Source organism: Dysidea avara, chromosome 4, assembly GCF_963678975.1.
Source record: "Dysidea avara chromosome 4, odDysAvar1.4, whole genome shotgun sequence".
NCBI classification, from domain to species: domain Eukaryota; kingdom Metazoa; phylum Porifera; class Demospongiae; order Dictyoceratida; family Dysideidae; genus Dysidea; species Dysidea avara.
Window position 1 is genome coordinate 33,378,994 of NC_089275.1, and position 24,651 is coordinate 33,403,644.

Below are 24,651 nucleotides of genomic sequence, written 5' to 3' on the forward strand. Positions count from 1 at the left end.
TGTTGTCTATCACAAACTTCCGGCTATACGGTATTACCGTGGCATGACTGTTTTTAGTAATATGATGGTTGTAGCCACTAAAATGCTGCTGACCACCTAATACAGGTTTTACAGCCACTTGTATATGTTATACACAGGTTCCATAGTTAGTTTCTTCTAGCTCAGGGGAGCAGAAAACCATCACAACAAACTAGAAGCAGAGCTTATGATAACATCCAGACACTGGACAAAATCCGGTCAAATTGCATAGATGTCGGACCATAATGCAATTTGTCCGGACACAGTGTCCCGCCGTCAAAGTATGAAGGAGCCTAAGCATGCTATCAACAATAACAGTCACTTGGTTTCCAGGAGATAGTATACATTCTTACAACCCAAGGGTGTGACCACAAATGTACCACTGCTAACCCTCTGGTGTATTGTAACCACATAACAGCTGCAGTACGGCATGTGACATTTTACTACTATAATGTTCATTGTATGCTACAGTGGACACATTGGGCATTCATCTTCCACATGTCCATTTAATTTTGGCAATTGTCTGGCCCATTGTGGTTTGCCAGGACAACAGAGAATTCTTATCATAAGCTCTGTAAAAGTGCCATTTGGTGTCTCCACAGACATGCGTCTAAATTAGCACTTATAGTACCTTGTCAGAATTGCCATTTCTTCAATAGAACTGTTTCATTAATTTAATGGTACTGTATCCAAATTGCTTGAAGAGTATGGTGGGCACAACAAATCACTTCTCTACCAGTCATTTTATAAGTGCATATATTTCATAAGTAAAATCTATCAAAAATTATAAGCACATGTGCTTAATAACCAGAGCAGTCTATGGGTATGAGTACACATATTAATCTTTCACACACTCCACATAGTATATGTACTTGTATTGCTGTATGGCAATATTATAATTTTTTTTTGTGAGACAAAATTCATAAGTTGTGCATAGGCTTGTAACAAATGTCAAATTTATTATCTGGATATTTGGATGTCTTAAACGAATAATTATTTGGTAACATTTTGGTTGGTGCAAAAGTGGTACATATTGCCACATATTTGGCCACTTTCTCTCTGAAATGCATGCAAAATTAATGGTGGTTGTCATTATAATCAATTTTACATGGCATAACAGTCCATCTTGTAGAAATATAACTGGTAGCCAAACCTATTTTGACTGTAAACACTTTGTAATTTAATAGTTAATGAATATCCGAATGGTAAATTTAGTGTCGGGATAATATCTTAACGAATGAATTCGAATATCCGAACGAATCAAATATTTGTTACAGCCTTAGTAGTACATATGCGTAGGAGCTGTAGTACATATGCTAACTCCACCTAGGCTACCATACCTAAAGTGTTGTGTATACAACACATACTGTATGTATCGTACATGCATATGTACAAACAGGACTGCTGTGGTGTGCTATATTATTGATTCTGATGGTTTACCAGTTCAAAGTTCAATACACCAGGCTATGTATACACAATGTACTCATTGCACTGAGTAATCTACAGTGGTTAAAGGATACCATAACCTCTCCATAAAGGACAGTTGCTGATATCTAGGCTTCTACCAAATACCAATACAATGTCAACCTCTTTTAAAGTTTTGACAGAATTAGTTGATCATAATGTGAGGTTCCACAAACCAGTTGGTATGTGATTTTGTGACAAATCCTACCTGCTAACCTCAGCTATTTTTTGTTGTTGTTAACACTACCAAAATCCTGGTAGAACCAATCAAAACAGCTGGTACATATGTAACACACTGCCTAGAGTAGAACAACTGTTGCTTAGGATGTACTGGGAGAAAACTATGAACAACAGTTACATGTTTACACTCACACACCCTAGGTCATGAGATGGAGAGGTCAAAACAAAAGTACAACTATTGATGACTACACATGTTGAACATGCATATATAACCCCTACATGAGAAGGTGTAGGTGACAAACAGTTCTAAATATATTCATTGAGTAGTACTGAAGGATATGGGCAACCCTTTCTCACTAACAAAGTGACCTGACTGGTTAATGAATAATCTTAAAAGACTGGACTAGTAGTCACACTGGAACTAGTGAATAGTAAACACATGGTAACAAGTTAGCATGAGAATGAGGTCACTGTCACCTTTTACATATGTATGTAGCTCACTTTAAACCTAGTTCAACTCATTGGTATTACTTTGTAAAACAGAGTTGAATGTGGTTGCTATACATTTAGGATATCATGGGTACCTACCTGTCTGACTGCTTACACCCCCACAACCCTCTACTGCTTATTTTACCCCATGTCACTATTACCATGTAATGGTGGCTGAATTGACAATTCATAAGTTACTATAATACACACGTTGATACATGTGTAGGTCCATACAAAATATTTGAAATGACAGTCTCTAGTAGAGAGTTGATTATTCAAACTGATGATTGACAGACGTCTCCATTGACGTTTGGATCATCAACTCTCCACCGTATATACATGTAGCATTAACATGGAAAACATAGCATACATGTTTAGTTAAGACTGTGAGGACATGTACACACTTTATTAGACAAACAAGCAAGAACAGTGGTCAGGGTACAAATAGACAAAGACTACAGATTACTGGTACAAAGTGGGATACAGTATGTATTGTTTATGTACAAATTTATGTAAGGCGATGGTTTAGCTTCAGTAGTGGATCTCCCTTAAGATGCCGAAACTTTGTAAGTATCGTTGTTGGTTTTTCAAAGATGCGGAAGTCCAGCTAGAACAAAAGCAACAATACCATATTCCATGATTTGTATATGCTTATGATAGTGTCGTGCAGCCAAGGGCAGGGATGTGATAGACCAGTGAGTGTTACTATACACACATGAACTAGAATACAGTGCTCCCTTGATAATCTGAACCTCTGTTAACCGAACACTTGGTTATCCGAACAGTAAAAATGATGCTCTATATCTACACCCTGTAAGATGTATGCTCTATTAGAGTATTTGAACAGGACTCTCTATATACATGTAAATGAATAGGCTTGATTTTATCCAAACCTTTTGGTTATCTGATGGTCCCAAGGGGGTAGGATAATTGAGGGAACACTGTAATCTTAAGTTGTGCCCGGGAGGAATGAGCAACACTTGTATGCTGGAAACAGGATACTTTAATTATTCTATCAAATGTATGACCAATAAATGGCTGGGGTGGTGTGGCATTGATATCAACGTAGCTCTCTCTTGGTCAAATCACACCTTTCACTAGAATGCTGCAGCTGCATCCCTTTTTTTCCCTTTTTTTTTACTACTAGCAAGGCTTGACTGTTTTGTAGCCGCAGTACACTACAAATGAATGTACATACTATTCAGTATACAACAACAGTCCAGCATACATTGTTCTGCTACATCAACAATCATATCTCATTAAGGCACACAAGTCACTCAGTACTTCAAATATACAAAACAATGTACAGATAACATTCCTCAATCAAGCAATGAGGCAACTTAATAAATAAATCTGTTTGTTGTACAGGCTACGTAAGTACGTATATGTACACATATATGGATATCCCATTCAAAAACTCGTCACCAATTGGAAAAACCTTACCAGTATGTATTGTCATATTGACACAAATCTTAAGTATATATGTAAAGTGGTCCAAATACACATGAAAGAGCACATGCAAGATGATATACCTGGTTGTATGTAACAGCAGAACATTGGGAATCATACATTACGATTAGTACTGTATAGTAGGGACCACAAAGGTTTGGGCATGGCCCATGAAAACCATCACCCTAAAACCAGCCTCACTTTTCCCTGACAATGATGAAGCAGTATCGGTTAGGTAAAACTAAGCCCAAACATGCTTTCAACAAGTTGTTATGGTTTACTAAAATTGTTTTCGTAAAAGTGTGTGTGTGTGTGTGCGTGCGTGTATGTGTGTGTGTGTGTGTGTGTGTGTGTGTGTGTGTGTGTGTGTGTGTGTGTGTATGTGTGTGTGTGTGTGTGTGTGTGTGTGTGTGTGTGTGTGTGTGTGTATGTGTGTGTGTGTGTATGTGTGTGTGTGTGTGTGTGTGTGTGTGTGTGTGTGCATGTGCATGTACTATCTATCTACCTATCTATGTTTGCCCATACGCACCCACGTGAGCAAAATCGTTAAATGGTGAAAGCAGCTTTTACGTAAGAAATAAAAGCAAAATGAAAGCTGTACTAAACTTCTGCACAGGTAAACTTTGCTCTGAGGTGGTTTCTTTTTGGCGGTCTGAAATACGGATGCAGTGAGTCTCCTCAGACTTTGTGAATTGCCTTCCCTTTGGGTTTTACAGGCATTTAACAATTGAGAAACAACAGTGCTACTACCAGGAATAGCCTATCTCTTCAAGCTTGGAAGGGGGCACATCCCTTACGTATGCGAATGAAAATGAAGAGCAGCTCTGAGGCATTGTCGAGAGAAGTTGTGGGAAAAAACACAATAGTTAAACTATTAAACAGTTTAGAAGATACTTTTGTGCGTAATATGTTGTTAAAAGCGGTTTGTTTAAGAAGCGCTTCCTTAGCAGTGCATAGCAACGTAATCGAAGAATTACAAAAATTTCATGAATTATGAAATCCGAGAATTACAATAAATTAATGATATATTATTGCACACCAATAACCTATTGGTTAATTCCAGATGATTTACCTGGATGAATGGCGCCTGGATTTTATTGTATTGTATTGTATTAACGCTTTACAGTGACCAGCACTGAAGGTCTGCAGCAACGTAGCACAACATCAACTTGTTTTTGAAAAATATTAAACAGATTTTCTAGTGACTGACTGACTGACAGAGTAACTGACTGACTAATGCCTTCAGACAAGATAATGGCTAAGGTTACGGGGTTGATTTTTTCACTGTTTGACGTTGCTTTAGCCAGACACGTGCCCTTTGGCCTACTGCAGTATGTACAATGCATTCTTCGTGGATTTACCAGTGTCCTCCTTTGTGTCCCATTCATCTTTGCTGACAGTGAAAGGTGTCAATTTGGTGGTAGCACGTGATGGCTTCCCTTCGTAATGAAAATTGTCTGTATTTTTCATACTGGCTACCTTAATTGCAGAGGTGCTTTTCAAACAGTTCTTGATTCGTAATGCTGTGTAATGAGTTGAACATAGCTGACAACGAAGCGTAATAGATACTTCACTTTTCAGATGATAATTGCTAACTGGGGTGCATGGTGCCATTTCTTTTCTTTGATGCGGTATGCATGGGTTCACCAATCATAATAATTTTATTTTACGAAAAAGTTAACAAACAAGACAAACGAGTACACAAAAAATTTGGAATTTTCAACTAGAGTAGGGACCATAGCACATCAAAAAAAAGTACTGAAACAAGTTGGAATAGTGCACAATATTAATCCTTAAACCCGCACGTAATTTTAAGGAATACATGATTACACAAAACATTTAAAATGGCCTGTCTAGCCAGACTAGCCTAAAGCTATATACCAACAGAAAGCTTATTCATTGGGCTACATGAGGAAGTCTAAATAACCACTGCAACAACAGAGGCTTACTTGTTATGGAGCGATTGAAAACGGTGGCTTGATTTTCTGCTATTTCTCAATACTCGTGACGGCAGCCATATTAACAATTATTTAAATCACGTGAGCTCTATATGGTATGACTCACCATTCAATAGGGAATCGCCTCGTGTTAATTTCGCACGAATCTGATGAAGTAGGAAGGAGATATTAACCATTTTCTAAAGGTATGTGAGGGGTTTGTGTGCTTATTTTGCATAACGACAGTTTCAGGGTGACTTTTGGCCCCATGCTTTCGTGCTAGGGTGAATGCCTAGGTAGCATTTTAATCCTTGTTTACCAGTAAAATGGTGTTGATTACATAGCCATAGGAAGAAAGGTTCGCAAGTTACAGTGCTTTGTTTACAGCCATGCGTCTAAACCGATTTATCGGCGCGTGCAGGTTTAAGGGTTAAATCACACTAAAATGATAAGAAGTGTTATATCCCTACTGTGCATTTCCATTATGGTATCTTGAGCATAGTAGGAATATAACACTTCTTATTGTTTTACTGTGATTTAATATCATGCACTACTCCAGCTTGTTTCAGTACTTTTTATCGATGTGCTATGGTCCCTACTCTAGTTGAAAATTTGTGTACTTGTATACTATATGTACATAAAGCTTCTTGACTGTGTATGAGCATACATATATACGCATGCAGTACTCAATATAAGGTTTCTTACATGATCTGTCAAAATAACAGACTAGCATGCAATATAGTCAGCCATTGCTACATAATAGCAAGAGTTCATAATATAAAAAAGAGAGGAGAGTGTATAGCCTGTACAAACATGAATCTCAAAGTTATGATGCAATACCTATAGTCACTTACAATGTGTTAGTTGGTCAGGTTTCTACTCAGCATTAAGTTTCAATGACTGTTGTAGTTATGGCTTCAATAAGCAGCTTACTGATGTCATTGTCAACACTCCCTAAGGTTACGGAATAGTTTTAAATGCGTGGGCGGAACAAATTACAAAACCTGCTTTAAACCAAGCAGGGATAAATAATTTCAGCAACTGTGTAGTGTTAGCAATACAACTAATTGTGCTTGTTAGTTTTTATTACAGATTACTGAATCCTTATAATTTCAACACAAGTGACTAAACAACTAAAATATCTAGGTCCTGTGGAAGTGATTTTTTAAGTTACTGGTTGTAGAGATGTTTTATTGAACTTTTAGTAGTTTTTCGAGTGAAACAAGCTCTTTGAAGGCTTGTATCTGAGTCACTGGGAAGAAACACGCCAAAAATGCTTCCACAGGACCTAATAAATTTAATATACAGTATAACTATGCCCCAGAAATTCCAATAGAGCCTACAGCTTTTGCTGTATTTGGTGGCGGAAAAACATGGTAGTGACAGCTGGAGCTGAGCGATGTATGGGCTGGCTTACTTGTACAAGTTACTACAACAAATTGTACTGTTCCACCTGCCTCAAACTACATTGTAGCTACATAAAAAAATTAAATATGAAGGGCTTCACCTTCATTTAAAACTTTTCACATTGCAAGACTGGTTTTATGGGCTTCTCAAAAAGTATCGATAGGCATTCAAAATTTTGAATGATTGCCCGTGACTATACCGTAACCTTAACACTGTATGTGTTGACATGATATCCTAAACAAATCAAAGTTTTACTGTAATACTTCGAGATACGCGTTTGTACAGGCTATACTGAAGTAGGACACTCTCCTCTCCTTTTATATTATGAACTCTTGATAATAGTAAGCAGTTCACATACACAATTCCTTTTAAAATTTCTATTTTGATAGGTCATAATGTCAGACCATTTGTTAATGTAGTAGGTCATTGTGGCTTTTGGATCAGATGACAGGCTGCTGTTTTTGAGCTCTGATACGTATACTATTATTTTAGAGGTGTACCGATCATCATATCGGCTATTGGGTATTGGCTATATTGGCCTTGTTTTTTGCATATCGGATCAGTAACATGTGTGCAAATGCAGATATACATAAACATCTGTTTATGGGCACTCATGCTCTAGTGATATCCTAGCAGTGCCTTTTTATGAAATGTCAACTATTGATTTAAGTCCCACACTGTCACTTTACAGCCAAATTTAGAGTGAAAATTGTAAGAAAAAAAGTCTATGCTATTATATCGGATCAGCTTTGTTTATTGGCTTGATAATATTATTTTGTATCGGTTATCGGAATATCGGTTAGATGTCATATCAGTGCACCTCTACATTATTTGGCACTTGTTTTTCTATTATAGATGTGCATACTCTGTACAGTACATATTTAAATTTATCTGCATAGACCATCAGGCATATTAGTCAGATAGATACAAACATACTGTACATGTCACTGGAATTGTGAGTAAAACAGTTATAGATAATGAACACCTTAAGTGCAGCGTAATAAACATCAAACTATTCTAATAGAACAATCAGGGCTAAAAAGCATGTTCTACCATAGATACGATACACATGCATGCATGTTTGAATTGCCGTAAAATTTAAATAATAGTTAGACATCGAAACACAGGGTTCTATGGAATTTAGTAACCAAAGGCCCTGTGTTGTGGTGCCCAGCGAAGTGAAGGTGCTACTACAAGGCCTGAGGGTTTTTAAATTCCATAGAACCGTAGAACCCTGTGTTTCAATGTCTAGCTTATACAGACCACAGCTCGTTGTTATCACAGCTGCTTGTGAATGAGAAATTTAGCATCCATTAGTAGAAACAAGCCCAATACACCTCCCTGTAATGGCACTTGCTATCCAGTTAAACTCCCATGTGTCGCCAATGTTACCTCAATGCTCCAGGTGCGTAAACGCCATGTTTTGCATCACCCCAAAGGCAGGGGTCTATTGAGACATAAACAAGGGATTAACAGAATTTAGATACCTGAAAGTAGCCAATGGAATTTAAAGGATTTCATCTTGCTGTGGTCTAAAAAAATGGTATATGCCCTAACAGAACATTCGGCCACTCTAACCGAATAATCAATTTGGTTGGTTAACAAAAATGGTGAAGAAGACATCTGCGGTTCATCGCTATTTATTGAAAGTATTCTTTAGTGTTGTGTGTAAACTGTTTACATATTATTGTAGTGCACTAAACAAGCTCTCATAATAATAGCTCATTGTACAACAACAGAAGGCTAGCACTCTGCTTATATTACACAACAATTGTGTGTAGGTGTTTAACACCTGTACAATGATGACATTCAAATAGCTGAGCATGCATACATCATATAGTATTACATGTGTATACCTACTTTTGTCTGACTTTCTTCCACTGCTGAAGATGGGTTGCTCGCAGTGAAACCATATCAACATCATCCTACACAACATAAAATACAAGTTCACACCAGATTATCATCTTTCAAAATAGCAGCAGTACAGGCAAGGATAAGTTACTGTTATCATACATCAATGTTTTATATATCCAATACGGTAGAGCTGGTTAATATCTTCAAGATGGATTTCTTTGTGTGTAAAGTAGTGATCCAATGAACTATATGGAATTTGCCAGGGGAAATTTTCACAAAAAAAAAGAAATTAGTTGAGAGAAACTTTTTGAGAATAACCACTATACAGTACTACAGTTTACAAGAGCTACAAGTGACAACTAACAGTGAAAAGGTTATCATCTTGAGGGTGGTCCAGGGGTGTAGGGATATCAATCCTGATGGGGTCACCATTACTGTCCTTCTCCAGTGGAACAGGATCTGGTAAACTACACAAGGGAGGGATGTTAGTTCACACAAGAAACTGCAGCAAATGGAGGTGTGTATGTGTATATAGTACAGAAACTTTTCAGAAATTGAGACTAACATTTCCATCACATTCTCAAAAGTGTGTTTAAAGAGAGAATTGTCTGAATAATTGCTCATTCAATAATGAACATACATGTAATTTTGTGTTGGTTTCACTGTACATACAGTAAGTCAGACAACCCGACCCAGAATTTAACAATCAATAGGACAATGTAAAATGTGTGGCCTCAGTAGAACTATGTATTTCAAGTACTGAGCAATAAAGCGCTAGCTGCTGTACGATAAGGTTTTACTGAACACAGACATGTTATAACTTTATGGTCAACAGTTAGTAGAGTCTCGATCACCAATCAGTCAACTAGTGCTACCATGATATAGAAAACTGTATATCATATATCACCAAGGTTTATGCCGCGATATGAACATATAGAACTAAGCAAGACTAACATATGCATACACCTCAATTTAAGTTTGATGTATGCCACAAGCAAAAGCTACTCATTAGTTGAGACAAGTGGCTACTTACATAGCAACCTCAAAACCTCACAGTTTACTGTTGGGTTTGACTTGTAACTATACCACTAAACCACTTAATTAAATGCCAAATACCACATGTCTGGTGTATTGTACAACCATCAATACAACTATATCATATTACCAGTCACCACATATTGATACTATCAATGTATCAGTATATCATGTACAGTACTAGAAGTCATTGTTACTATACTGTCAACTTGGTAAAGACATTGGTAGTTTTACACACCTTTTATTAATTACATATGTACTCAGAGCAAAAGCATAAACAACAGCATCATATAAATATTATGGGAACTATATCTACAAATATTACATAATCTCATGACATAGCCGGACTGTAGGCAGCACAGGTTAATGTACGTATAAAATGTGAAAATATTGACCCACCGCCTCCCAAAATGCATGCTTATGTGAACAAGTCGGGTTGTTGCTGAGATGGTCACATATAGACATCATACACATTGTAGGATATCATGTGAGTACCTGTATATCTCTCTGTTGTCAGTAGCACATTGTGGAGGTGAAGGGGCTGGTACTGCAGTCTCCTCACTGTTGCTAGGATCATTCCTCATCCAGGTACGACACATCATGTATAACGGGTCATCAGGAGCAAACTGAGCTAGGTCAACTTTGCGGTCAAAGAACGTCATCACATGACTAAAAAAATATTCATTGTAATGTATATCACCAGGCAAACCCCGCACATGTGGATACACTAAACTAGCCCACCTTTTAAAGAACTTCACTGTACAAACAACATTAAACTTTCAGTACTTATGCACCCACTTACTGGCCAATGTACAGATCACAGAACTAAGACCTGTTTTGTGATCAGACATAGTTTGTACCCTGACACATGCCCAGTTTTTACATGCACAGTAACATATGTACATGAGTGTATGGTACATTCATGAATTACATTGTACATACTGTAGGAACACACTATCAACACATGAATTATTTGTACATGCTAATGTACGATTGAAAACAAACTAAACATCAACTACGCATATGGACACACCTGTTGGAGCCTTCAGATATATCATCTTCAACTACTGTACAAGAAAACAAATTTATGGTAAGCCAGGTAACACAAACATAATTATTAGTTTCATAACCCCAACTGTATTGCCATTTTTCTTACATCATCAAGGATTGTTTATACCACTGGTCAATAAATGCAACCATTCAGCAACTTTAAACAGCAACATGTATTCTGAGTTATGAGCTATTAAATTCAGCTATAAAATTTGCCTGCCAGCATTGCTATTTTGAGTATGGTTAAACAAGAAACTTCATGGACCAAAATTCTACCCGCAATTGTTTTGTACTACATGCCATTAAAACTTTATATGAAACAGCTTATTAGCTAATTCATCTGCTAATTTTCAATATTTCTAAAATTCGGCCACTGAAATAATTTTTGATGACTAATATCAGTACATTACAACAGAGTAACACACACACACACAGTACACTCATGTACACATCTATGAATGGATACACTCTCATAACTAGATTCTTACTTCTGTCCAACATGATGGAGGTAGGTTTTTTCCTTTTACGTCTGATTGGTGTTTTTACCAGTGATGCCTTAACTGTTAGAGAAACAACATGTGAATGACCACACACAAGTGTATTTTCTAGCAGTTGAATACAGTGAAATAGACAGAGACCCCCTAGTGAATACAATATATGTGGTTGTGTCACGTCTTCTCATGACGCTGGGTATATAAAGGTGTAACTGGCTATAAGTTGAGGATAACCTCTTGGCCTCCATAGTCATGGTCAAATGCGAAGTTAACACAACCCAGGAGAAGACCTTTCAGGATATCGCAAAGAAGATCAGTAATGCCAGCTACCAGTTTAGAAAGAAGGATCACGAGCACCAACACTGTCTTAATTGTGGGGTGGGAGAAGCTATTAGCTTTGCAATAATAGAATTAATTAACAAAAGTGAAATCCGTAAAAGCCTATGAGAAGACAGCTCTTCAATCAATTGAGGTGAAGCTCGATGAAGGTATGAAGGCATTGGCAACAAGGCAGAAACACATTAATATTTCTGTCTACTGCAACTATGGGAGGGAATGGTCATTCACTATCAACAAAATCCTTTAGTGTCCAGTCCTGGAAACAAAAAAAGGAAATTGACTGATGCAAAGAAGACAGATAGAATAGCCTATGAAGTAGAGATGGTGGTAGTAAGAGGAGGAGTGTCCAGTAAGGTGACTATCATGGCCCCACTATGAATGCATATTATGACAGAAGAGAGCAATGTTGACATTCTCCACATGACATGGTGCCTCAGAAGCCCTGCAGGCCTAAAGTTCTGAGACCCTTTTCCAGTGTGATGGCTATAACACATAGTCGAGTTCTGTTTAGTGCCAAGCAAACCTTAATGACGTTTATCCGCAATGACGTCACTAAATAAAAATGGCCGTCGTATTGGTGGGACTTTAATATTTTCGAGTACGGGCACCAATGGATGTTCCAAATAGTTCTTTGTGTTCGGAGGCACACAATGACCATGACGAACAAAAGCAATCAGGTACGGTGATGGGTTTACAGGGCTATATTTGGGCAAATTTAACTGCGTATTTACATTATGTAGGGTTGTGAAACTGTCGCGGTCGCCGAGTCTCCAGGCGTGGAAGCCGGGGCAGTGACAACTATGCACCTACCAAAGCCAAAAGAAATAGCCTGGCGAGGGAGTTACTGTTGTGTTCCTTCTTGTCGAAACTCTTCTGCCCGAAAGGAAGAAAGAGAGCAGCTAGGACTATCAAAAGTTTCCTTTCACTCCTTTCCAAGTGACAAAAAACGAAAGAAAGAGTGGATTGCCAAGATCAAGAGAGATTCAGGTGCTAAATTTAATTTGACCAAGAGCACCAAAATTTGCTCGGAGCACTTCACCTGTGATGATTACACCACCACGTTTGCTGATCTACTATTGCCTAGAGAAAAGCCTCAACTCAAGAGTAATGCTGTGCCATCAGTGTTTTCGTGGAAAGCAGAAATACACAAACGTACTACGAATGCATCAAAAAAGGCGACTCAAGCATTTAATCTGGATTGTACAACTAATTTGACTTCAAGTGGTAGCGACACAAATGATGAGGAAGTGTACTACGACAATGATGATTGTTTTGTGGAGTCAGTTACAGAAGATCCAGAAGCCGAAATACAGCGATTAAGGCAGCAAGTTGCACAACTAAAGCTGCAAGTTTCACACTTACAAGGTGAACTTGAAGAAGCAAGAAATGCTGCTGCAGGTTCCTTGTTTCGACTCGAAAACATAAAAGACAAGAAGGAGCTTGTGAGATACTATACTGGGTTTTCAGATTATGTAACACTGCTAGCTTTTTTTGAGCAAATACTCGAGTCTGATGCACAGGTGATAAGACAGTGGGATAGTAGAAGGTGTGAAAACCCTGGAGAAGCAACTGATGTGAAATGTGGCCCTTCATGCAAATTGCCATTGTTGGAACAGTTCTTTTTGACTCTAGTCAGATTGCGTCTTGGTGCATTTGAAACAGACCTGGGTGTTAGATTTGGATTGTCACAGTCATCAGTGTCACGGATAACCACAACATGGATTAATCTAATGTTCCACAGCTTTAAATCTCTCTACCAATTCCCCCCCGTGGCATAGTGTTAAGAAGTACATGCCAGAGAGCTTCAAAAAACATTATCCTAACACCCGTATAATTATTGATGCTACAGAGTTTATAATTGAGCGACCTTCATCACTGGTGTCGCAGTCAAGTACCTTTTCATCATATAAGAGTAGAAACACTATAAAGGTACTTATTGGTATCATGCCAAGTGGACCAGTTACATTCATCTCAGACTGTTATGAAGGCTCAATATCAGACAAAAAACTAGTGCAAGTTAGTGGGTTGTTGGAGAAGTTGGAACCAGGGGACGAAATAATGGCAGACAAGGGTTTTCTCATACAAGATATGCTTGCTCCCCTTGGTATACGATTAAATGTACCCCCTTTGCTGAAATCTAACTCTCAAATGGCTGCCGAAGACGTAATTTTGACCAAAAAAATAGCACAACTACGGATACATGTTGAACGAGCAATTGAACGAGCAATTGGAAGAATTAAGGAATATCACATCCTGCAAGGTGTATTACCTGCCGCTATGTGGGACACCATTAACCAAGTTGTGTTTGTGTGCTGCATGCTTAGCAATTTTAACCCACCGTTAGTTAGTTGATCATTCAATTGCAAATACATTTCGTTATGTTATTATGTTAAAGAGAAATAATACACAAGTGAAATATGATAGTACAAGTGAAATGTAACAAGAGAAATTGACAACGGTACAAGAAAAATATTAACTGAAATATTTACAACACAGCAAGTCAAATATATGGTACCAGTGAAATGTAATGGAAGAGAATTACAAATGAAATGCAATTAGCTATATACAATGGAACAAGTAAAATATATGGTGCAAATTGAGTACATTAGGACTATAAGCTAGGCTTTGGACACAGTAGAATCATAATGATTGCTACCATTATAAAGTAGCAAAAGAGGAGCAGGTTTCTCAGTGGTCCACTTATTACACAGTTGCTCTATGCTTAACGGACTAAATACCCCTCCTCTCATCTTCTCTAATGGTGGTGGCTTAGAAGGATACAAACGAGCAAATGTTGAGCCATTGCTAGCAGCAGTAATAACTACAATATCTCTGTGAAGGCCAATGGCCAAAAGACGTATTTCCAAATCGCCGCCCCACCTGTCTGCACTAAGGATCTCCTGCTGTCTTTTGAGCCATTCCAGCTTAGAGAAATTACCCTCTGAACAGATGGATGGATGTTTATGCATAACGTCCAGTGCTATTTTCCTAAGATGCATGCTAATTGTATTGTCACCTTGGCAAGGATTAGAGATAAAGCCAGCTTGATGAGAGATGGCATGATATAAGCAGCTCCCATCCCCCTTCACCACATACTTGACAACATGTAATGTTCCCAGCACAGCATCCAATGACATTGATTTGTTTGCTGTCACATTTACAATGTGAACTTCTGGGGATACTGAATCGGTTATTTTCAGTAGTGAGGTAGATTTTTCGACAGTGTCACAATGACGAGCTGTACCTGCAGATGAAAGTGGTTGAGCGTTGAGTTCAACTGCTTTTGCTTTTTTCATTGTACAAGCTGAAAGGAGTGACATGCTCTTGGGCTGTACCGGTTTAGCTGTTGATACAGAGCAACTGGGCTTAACAATTGATGGCATTATTATGTGTGGTACAACTGCTGGCAAAAACTGCTCAAAGTAAAACTTCTGGGCTCTAAAAATAGCTCCACTCATGAAACCAGAATCATATTCGATGCGTTGGATAAAAGGTGCACCAAGAAGGGACCACACAACAAAATCGCACCATTTACATTTAGTCACATACATCTGAGTTTGGACCTGGTAAAAGTAAGAATGAGCTTTCGACAAAGTTATGACCCCCTTTTCATCAATCAAACAAAATTCAGTCACTTTTTTGCAAGCTTCTTGTACAGTTATTGTTTCACAAGATAGAGGACACTTCACCTCTAAGCAGCCCTCACCATGTTTTGGGTCCATCACAATCCCATCAGGGCTTGCTGCCAGCCATGGCAGAGACACATCGACAATAAGTCCACATGATCTCAATTCAATCGCTACCCCACGACTACGGTAGTAACCAAGATAGGAAGAGATGGCATCACTCTCGTGGGCTCTCCCATAACGAACAGCAACTGTGTTAAGTGGCTTTGGATTTAACCTCTTCTGCACAAAAGCAGTACAACAAGTTGTTGGTTTTCTGTGACATACTTCCTTCATTACAGATGCTGTAATTCTTAGTTTTCGTTCACTGTGCCACAGTTCTGATGTTGCTTGCTTCCGAGTTAGCTGTTCCAGTTCTGCAGCTGCTTTTGCATTGAGAACCACCTTATGCTCATATAGATAGTGTGTAGCTTGTGAGGTTGGCAAGTCACTATGAAGATTTGGAATGATTGATGGCTCTGTTACTTCTTTTCTTGCACAAACGTAAGTATGATTATGATTAACATGATTTAACCTAGCTGCTAGCTCAGTTAACAATCTTTTCTTTTGTGCAGCAGCTCTAGCAAGACGTTCTTTCTTCACCTCATCTAAGTGAGTCTCAGCTGGAGCAGGCTCATCATCTAGGAGTTGCAAAAAACACGAGGATCCATATCTTTCCAGAAGTGACTTAGTCTGAGTTGCCTTCTTCATTTCTGGTGTAGTTTGTGCAACAGTAACAGCATGGTTAGCAGCAACCATTTTGGTCTGCTCAATGCTGAACAAAGCTTCTCTCAACTTCCTTGCCTTGTTGGGATCAACTATTCTTCTGTTGACCGGTCGACAATCCCATTCATTGATCCTATGAGCTTTCAGTCTCTTGGATACACCATACTGTTTTCTTATGAGCTGAACATTATCTATTGCTCTGGGATAAGCATCTAGTTTTTTTGGAATATTCCAGGTTTGCAACCGCTCTGTGCATCCTTTTCGCTCGTCTTCCTGGAGACCAGAATGGATGTAATCCTCCAAACAGTACAGTGTGGCTGTTACATGGTTACAGCAACCAGACAGTCCAGCCGGACATGAACAATAGGCTTTAGCAACACGTGCACATTCATGAATAAAAATAGTAACACTGTATGTGCGGTCTTTCCTCATGGATGGTAAAACAGTGGTAGTAATGCATACGTGATTGGGAACATTAGGCAAAGGGTGATATTTGATTTTCTGCACGTGGTCATCTTGGAAAAAACGATACGCTTTGTCCAATGTCCTAGTGTACTCAATAGGTACACCATCACCATTTGTTTCAAGTATCTCTGAATGCCCATCTACAGCTTCAGCTCTTTTGTCAGCCATACTCTCCAGGCAACAGATCTTCTCAAGTACCATTTTACGATCTACCAGATAATCATAAATGGTACCAAAGGTAATCTTTGGTAGATTATAAAGCCTGTTGGTCCAATGAATGTCTTCAGCATCTGGGACAGATTGGAACTGATTTACATTTGGAGAAGATGTATCTGAAACAGTGGCCAATTTTCGTCGACAGTTCTCACCGTTGTCAGGATCCACCAAAAGTTTGTCCCAGCCATACTTGATGTAACTCATCACTCTACAAATAAACAAAACTCTAGTTGAATACATGCAGTGATCTTACCACGAGGACCAGATTGTATCTCATTATAATTTATAACCGTACAAAACAAAAGCAAAGCTATACAGTTTACCTTTCGATTAGCTTGGGCTTTTTCCCTGTAGTTGGAGCACCACGACAAGCTAGCCATCGCTTCAGTTGCACGACGACTAATTCAGAGGGATCTTTACCATTTAGGGAAGCACCGGGTATATCTCTTTCCGTCATCAGCAACAAGTTATCGATCTCTACGTCTAAATCATGTAAATGGTGGACGATTTCTGCATTATCGTTAGCCCGATCCTCTTCGCTCGCTTCCTCTTCGCTCGCTTCCTCTTCACAAAACATGCCTATTATGAACAAGCAAAATAGCTAGACTTTGAATCTTAAGCAAATTATTACTGTACCTGATTCTTGTTCTTCGTCATTGTCATCGTGTACCTCAGAATACAAAAAACTACTTGTGACATCCATTGGTGCCCGTACTCGAAAATATTAAAGTCCCACCAATACGACGGCCATTTTTATTTAGTGACGTCATTGCGGATAAACCTCATATTCATTTGCTGACCTGTCTTTATCATATTGTGTGTAAAAGTGTTGAGTGTACACACACCCTGTGCTATTAACAAGGTAAGCAGGAGCAATTGACCGCAGATAGTGTCAAAGGGAATAAATTAAATGCCAACCTTATGACAGGAGTTCATATTATGAACTGTGATGAATTGAATTTAAATAACAGCACAATTTTGATAACTAGATAGCCAAGGGCTGGTGCAAATAACAGATGTGCAGTTACTTTTTTCGAAAAAAAATACTACATGCCTCATTCCATATACTTGAGTGTATCGAAAGTGGTATCTTAACCAATTCTTCTACATGTTGACCTTCAAATATGAAGATTTATATGTTGTTCTGTTGCTTTCAAGAGCACTATGAATTAGATGGAAAATAACCCCTTTCTGGAATACATAATGTAAGTGAATGTGCCAGGCACATGTGAGGTGAGCATGTGTGTGTAATTCAAGTGTAGGCTACCTTTCGTTTAACTTGCTTCTCAAGTTTGAAGCAGATATTGCATGAGCTGAGGAGAGCCAGGAGGAGACAATTAAGCAGGCCTTGAAATGGATAAAGTGGGACCACCCTCTCCAGTTTCAGCGTAAAGGGCACAAGGAGCAACTCTTGGCTATCCAGGACCGTGTGGCAGCTACAACAAACCACTTGGGAAAGCATGCTCTGACAGACAAGGAGAAGCCTATTGTCAAGAAAGCTATTAAGGAACTGCAAGAAGGTATGTACTTCCTAGCCAAAAGCACATTCAACCTTGCCAACCAGTCCAAAACAGTTGGGAAAAAGTGCTAGAGTACAACAGCTTTGCCAATGACCCAAAAAATGGAAAATTTTGAGAGATTGGCAGGTGTCAAGAAAAGGCAGGAAGCTGCAACTGCATGTAAGTCCAGAAAACCACATGTGCAGGGTCAGGGGGTCTGAGTCACACACAAATAATACTGGCATATGGAAAGATACTTTTTGAACATTTATGTTTTTGTCTCAGCAAAAGGCTGCCAAGTTTGCAATTTTTTAAATTTGTTTTACAGTGTCCAAGGAATGGGTTAGATGAAACAGTATGTTGACTGGTGCATCTTTTACATGATGTTTTCGTCATTACAAGCTTTTGGTACTGCAGAACAGTAAGGAATTTATATATGTAGAGTTCATTGTTTATTTCTTATTCCTATGCAGGAACAGAAGCATACTGTGAGGCGGAAGATAATCGCTTTATTGATGAGGCAATTGATAAAGAAAGAGATGAGCCTGTCGATGACCAACTAGAGGAACTGCATGTCAATAACCATGGATTTAACCAGCCATGATACAACTACAGGTGGGCATAAGTCAGATATTGCATGGCTGCTCATATAGAGTATGAAACCCTACCAGTCTGAGTACTAAGGTGTCACCAGTCTGAATATTGGAGGGCTACCAATCTGAGTACCGGGATGGCTTTTTTCTACCAGTCTAAGTACTGGGATGTTACCGGGAGTGGTTATTTAGCGAATACTGCAGTAGCTTTTATCAGTCAGAGTACCGGATTACTACTAGCCTGTATACTAGAGTGGCTTCAATCAATCCGAGTACTGGAGTATTACCAGTTTTAGTACTGGGGTGGCTTGTACCAGACTGAGTACTGCATGTGACCAGTCCAAGTACTAAGGTCATCTTCTAGTCTAGCATAAAGGTTGCAAGGTTCCAAAGAACGTGATTTTTTACCCAATGCAACATGAATGTAGAGTTCACCAACACAGACATTTTATTTTTCTTTTCTAGATGTATTGACATCAGATCACTGGTCTATCCTAGAAGCTCCAGGACCTTGCCAAGGCACTACATCCACCATTCTACAGTCCAAGGCTAGCTCAACCACTAACACCCCGTTCACACTACCCTATAACCCGGGTAGAGCACGGCACGGCTTGAAACAAACTGGAGTGTGAATCAATCGAGCCGTGCCGAACTGGGTCCAGCATGGCACGACAAGGAGAGGTGGGCTGGCACGGGTTGGCCCTGAGTTGACTCAGGATAGCATACAGTCTGAACGCATTCCGAGCTGGCCAAGTCAGGTTAACAATATAACTTGTCTCTGTTGGCCACACAGCAAGTATATTCTATGTTCTAAAACTGTTCTTCAGAATAGCTATGACGTACCGTAGTTCTAGTAGACTTTGTGACAATTACGCTCGAACAACGTGTTAATAATCCTGGAGAAAGGAGCATCCACTAGCTTAAACATGGTGTCTCTAACATTGTACGGCTTATTTCAGCTGGTTCTACACTTCCTTGCTACAATTCTAGTGTCTTTTTATTAAGCGCCTAAATAATCAAAAGCTCATGCGCTTCTCTTAGCTAATTATTATTCGGCGCTCGCACTATCGAGCTCGTGTCAGATGCAGTAGTGTGAACAAGTACCAACCCGAGTTCAATAACCCGAGTTGAAAACACTCTGGCTAACCCGGGATAGTGTGAACGGGGTGTAAGTAATTGGGAGCCTTTTCAAAAAAAGTTAAAGCTCTGGGCAGCTGAGTACAAATTGCCAATATTTCCTGCTGCAGCCACACATGTGACCCTTTAATTACAGCACCTGGGGAATTCTAAGGGTTCAAAGACAGCAACAGAAGAAGTGGTGAATGCAATAGCTTGGGCTCATTCCATATCATCACTGACGGCACACATTTTGTCCAATCTGTGTTGGATGGACTTAAGAGATTCCCTAGCCAATCCAACTACCCATTCGCCGTAGATATGGTGGCCCATCTCATTTATGCCTTATTTTCATGCTAAATACTTTTACCCATCCCACACTTGGAACTTCTAACGTGATTCATAGTATAAACTGGTAGCCACAATTGGCAGCTACACCTCTCCAGTGTTAACATGAGTCATTGCATGTACATGCATAAGGAAGGAGCTGTGTTTGAAAAGAATGAATACTTGACCCCAAGTCGACATAGTTATCACCATGTGGACATCAACCCTGAGTGCTACAAATTGTTAGGAGGGAAGGCTTCTGTGTTTACAGTTTCACCTTTGGGCTTTCCAGTGCTTGTTACCTAATCTACTTACTGGGTTATGGAGGACTGAAGGCTATTGTTTACCTTGATGATATTGTCGCCATGTACAGTAAAAGATGGCTTGGACTACTTATCAACCTGTCTAAGACCTGTCTAAGAAGCAAGTTCTCCATTCCAAACTGAAAAATAAATAGACTAAGACACAAAACTGCAAGAGCTAAAAATGCTGAATCAGCTGGTGCAAGTAGCCAGTGTTAGAAGTACAATAATTTCAAATGTCACTAGCCCTAGACCAGACTGATGACCTACAGCCTACATACTGTAACTCAATATTTAACAGAGCCTCATGGTATGTACCAAAGGCTTACCCTGAGACATTTGGCTTGAAATATTTTCTCAGTTTACTGGTCAGAATGTATGGCCCAAACCATCAACACTCTGGTGGGTGTAGTCAGATGCCAGTTATACAGGCCATGGTAGGTATACAGTAATCTGGTTACTAACATGGTCTGCTGAAGAACCAGCCCAGAGTTCCACACGGTAACAGCTGCAAGCAGTTAAATTGGGTCTTAAAGTCATGTTAAGAAAAGTTAACAAATGAAGCAGTCTGTTGGTTTACAGACAACCAGAATGTAGTTCTAATTGTGCAGTATGCTAGTCCCAAAAGCATTTTAAGCTTTAGACATTCTCTATTGTACATCAGCAATAAAATCAGACTGAAGCCTGGATGGATTCCAGAGAGCAAATTGAATTGGCTGACTATTTCAACTATACTGTAAATAATGATGATTACATGCCTAATCCATCCATATTTACAGCTACAAGAGATTTGATATAGCCCAGTATATAACTAACTGGATAGAATAAACGTAAGATTCAGGCCCCAGATTATAAAATTGGCAAAAAGGAATGTCGATATACACACATAAATCCTAAACATAAGTCTCTTGAATAACAAATAATAATGAGCAGCATTTGATACAAGTTGCCCATTATATGACACGAAACATACCTTTAATGACTTTGATCCTGATCAGCAAAAAAGCATGAACATAAATTAAAATGAAACACAATTATGTATGCGCATTCATACTAACCAATACACAACATTAATACACAACATTAACAATCATGAACGTAGGTGCCAGATCACGCACAATGATCAAATGTCGACAAAACACCGACTATATGCTAGGGCTGAGCGATATTGCCATTTTATTATCATGATCGATACTAAAGCCACTGTTCACGATACTGAATAGTTCATGATTGGTGAGCCTTAGCGAGCCACCCCATGGTAGTGTTTGTTAAACCGTACATCCGATTATTCCCAGAAGTTTACGTAACGAATACAGACAGTCAAGCTAAGGCTCACCCATGATGCTTTGTAGCATCAGTCTAGTACTTACAAATAAGCCAGCTGGTGCTACACAGTGTATTGCTCAGTTTTCCTGTAGGAAGTAGAGGTGATAGCAAAACTAGCCACTATCATCCTTGTTTCAGTAACAGTTATTGTAGCACATGCTTTGAGGTTGTGTTATGGTGTTTACACCTCTCTGCAGGGGTAACCAGGTTACCACTTACAAGGATTCTCAGCCAAGTATTGCATAACAAATGAATTTTTCAATGACAGTAATGTACAGGCATGGTATCACAATAGCTAATAACAAATCAAAATATTGCGATATCGATACTTTCAAATTATCGCGATACATCGCTCAGCCCTACTGTATGCTATCCCAACTTATATCAAATTTTGTACCCACGTATTTATTCACAATAATTTCAGCACACATGTACGTGAACACACACAAACAGTTCAACACTTACTCAGGTTTATTCCTATTTGAGTTAGGACTGTAGATACTGGAGTTATAGCCAGGTAGTCTCAGTAGGTCCCTAGCACCTTCCTCCACCTCCTCATCCAGTGAACTACATTTATGAAAGGACAAATACAGTATTGTAAGCACACAAACACCAGGGTTGGGATGGTTAGTATGGGTGTACAGTGGACTACAGGCAGTATTGTTGCTTAGCTTTATATGCAATACAGTAGAACATTACCATTTCATATACTAAGACCTTCATCACATAACATGGCAAAATCTGTTCATAATTGTATGAGTGGGAATACAAATGTATGAATTTTTGATTTTTGGAAATACAGTAAGTTGGACAAAAACTTAATAGTTAGACTTCCTTCTCAATTCACACACTGGGTTTAGTGTGTGTCCATTCAACATTGATACCTATCAAAATGCATAGATCAATATGTAACAGTATTGGTCAGTGTCACCAATAACAAACCATTGACACATCCAATGCTTTAAGAACTCAATGTGCTATAAATGGCAGATCGATTTAAAAACAATAGACATTACGACTGTCAGCTAAGCCCAAGACACTAAATAAAGCTTTCTTTAGTGATTTTCTTGGAATACAAATTAATCATGTGTATCATATACATCACAATTGATTACACACCTTCGATCTTCCTCCTTTCCTTGGAGCACCAAATTACTTAACGTGCTCTCCAGTAACTTCCGTCCTGTGTGTACAAACAATAGACCATGTGTGATGGTTGAAACAAGCTTGAGTTATTACTTTTAATTCTCAGGGTAAACAGTATCCTTTGCCAGACTCATAATATGGAGGTAGCCAAAATGGTAGAGACATATCAAAGGGGAAAGGCTCTACTTAGACTTCCAGATATTTCAATTCTGGGGCAATTACCTTGTGGTTGGCCACTTATTACCAGTTAGGCACTAGAGGTAGAAACAGAAGGCGGCATACCCTGTGTACATTGTAGTACCATGGAAGCGCCGAACTAAAGCAGCAGAATCGTTGGATGCAACAGCAAGACAAAAACATAACCAGGACATTACGGCAACAGACAACGTATCGCGTACAAAAATTTTCGCTCACCACTCATGTCTACCCGCCCGCTTCCAATAAACGCACACCGTATAGACGCGCATGTGCTAGGTTTTTGTACAATACCGTACACATGCATTTATAATTTTCTCTCGCGGCTTTATCGATGCATGCAGTGGCGTAGCTACCATTGAGGCAACCGAGGTAACTAAAAATACTCAATAATTCAGGCTGAGCAGTCCTGAGTTTTGCAATTGGTAGCTCTAATTTTCTACTCAAACATTACTCATATAGCTAGCATTGCTGCACCACACATGATAGTATCTATGGCTGTAGTGCTGGAGCCCACAGTGACACGTGGCTGGACAGCTCCTTGAATTTGTATGAAAAAGATCGAGATACTCTAATAGAGCAGTCATCGTAATAGCTAGCTATGCTCTAATAGAGCATTCATGACACTGTTCTCATTACACTGCTTGGGCTAAATCATTTATATTTATATTGTCTTTAAATTACTTTTCAAAAGTTCCAGTGAGTCAACAACTGCATGGCATGCTAATTGGTCATGCACATTATGTATTAGTAGTTACAAACAAAAAATAGCCTCCACGTGCCATTTCAATTCATATTTTCAAAATTTTCATTGAAGGAGTATGCTCCCAGACTCCCTAGCTCGATATGCTTAGCACATGCAGTTGAGCATCATATGAAAGAGATAATCTCTGACTTTATATCACATCAGATCAATAAAAAAAGTATACTGTGCATGACTATGACCTCTTTTTCAGTTAATGGATGGCTTGACCACTCAAAATATCTCCGGAGTAAGTCAGTTTTGTGTTGAGTACAATTAAACTAGCTAGTCTAATAATTGAAGCATGGTATACTGTAGCATTAACTATGCTGGAGCATTACTTGGCATGTAGAAACACACTCAAAGTCTTCTGAAACAGTTTCTTCCATCCAACCAGAGAGTCAACATGTAAATACTGTACCACCCATACTTGAGCGTGTTTGTGAGTCATTTGAGTCAGAAACGAATTAGGTCAATGTATAAACTTTGCTTCGGTGAAACTTTTTCCTGGCTACGCCACTGGCATGTACATAGTTTTGCACTAAGGATAGGAACTGTCCAATGGTGGACTGACCCTGTGTCATGATAATTTCACACACATGGAGCAGTCAGCACTG

At 39.0% G+C, this 24,651-nt stretch overlaps 4 protein-coding genes across 5 annotated transcripts in view; 2 read left to right on the forward strand and 2 right to left on the reverse strand.

The window, feature by feature from the left end:
* The window catches only part of LOC136254748 (uncharacterized), a 304,047-nt gene that overhangs the window by 187,292 nt on the left and 92,104 nt on the right, over window positions 1-24,651 (forward strand). The gene's annotated exons all lie outside the window — the stretch shown is intronic.
* On the reverse strand, window positions 2,509-23,559 carry LOC136254746 (protein lin-37 homolog). Its single transcript, XM_066047492.1, has 10 exons — window positions 23,512-23,559; window positions 23,071-23,134; window positions 22,417-22,518; window positions 21,599-21,615; window positions 11,372-11,443; window positions 10,867-10,900; window positions 10,329-10,502; window positions 9,163-9,265; window positions 8,805-8,869; window positions 2,509-2,758 (listed from the first exon to the last, which is right to left on the reverse strand). Exons 1-10 carry the CDS (start codon window positions 23,516-23,518, stop codon window positions 2,683-2,685), a joined length of 714 nt encoding a protein of 237 aa, XP_065903564.1. The 5' UTR covers window positions 23,519-23,559; the 3' UTR covers window positions 2,509-2,682.
* Window positions 11,933-13,933, forward strand: LOC136252729 (uncharacterized). Its single transcript, XM_066045296.1, has 2 exons — window positions 11,933-12,070; window positions 12,457-13,933. The coding sequence occupies exons 1-2, from the start codon at window positions 11,933-11,935 to the stop codon at window positions 13,492-13,494; spliced, it is 1,176 nt and encodes a 391-aa protein (XP_065901368.1). The 3' UTR covers window positions 13,495-13,933.
* On the reverse strand, window positions 13,938-17,569 carry LOC136254739 (uncharacterized). The gene is made up of 2 exons (XM_066047478.1): window positions 17,112-17,569; window positions 13,938-16,996 (listed from the first exon to the last, which is right to left on the reverse strand). Exons 1-2 carry the CDS (start codon window positions 17,363-17,365, stop codon window positions 14,335-14,337), a joined length of 2,916 nt encoding a protein of 971 aa, XP_065903550.1. The 5' UTR covers window positions 17,366-17,569; the 3' UTR covers window positions 13,938-14,334.

Excerpts from the sequence above, each read along its gene's own strand:
- LOC136252729 (XM_066045296.1), top strand. The coding sequence starts at position 11,933 with ATGGTCATTCACTATCAACAAAATCCTTTAGTGTCCAGTCCTGGAAAC. Across the intron at positions 12,071-12,456 it reads GAGGAGGAGTGTCCAGTAAG|GGTTGTGAAACTGTCGCGGT; the intron begins GTGACTATCATG and ends TACATTATGTAG.
- LOC136254739 (XM_066047478.1), bottom strand. The coding sequence starts at position 17,365 with ATGTTTTGTGAAGAGGAAGCGAGCGAAGAGGAAGCGAGCGAAGAGGAT. Across the intron at positions 16,997-17,111 it reads AAGCCCAAGCTAATCGAAAG|AGTGATGAGTTACATCAAGT; the intron begins GTAAACTGTATA and ends GTTTATTTGTAG.
- LOC136254746 (XM_066047492.1), bottom strand. Across the intron at positions 10,901-11,371 it reads CTCCATCATGTTGGACAGAA|TAGTTGAAGATGATATATCT; the intron begins GTAAGAATCTAG and ends TTTCTTGTACAG. Across the intron at positions 2,759-8,804 it reads TGGAAGAAAGTCAGACAAAA|CTGGACTTCCGCATCTTTGA; the intron begins GTAGGTATACAC and ends CTTTTGTTCTAG.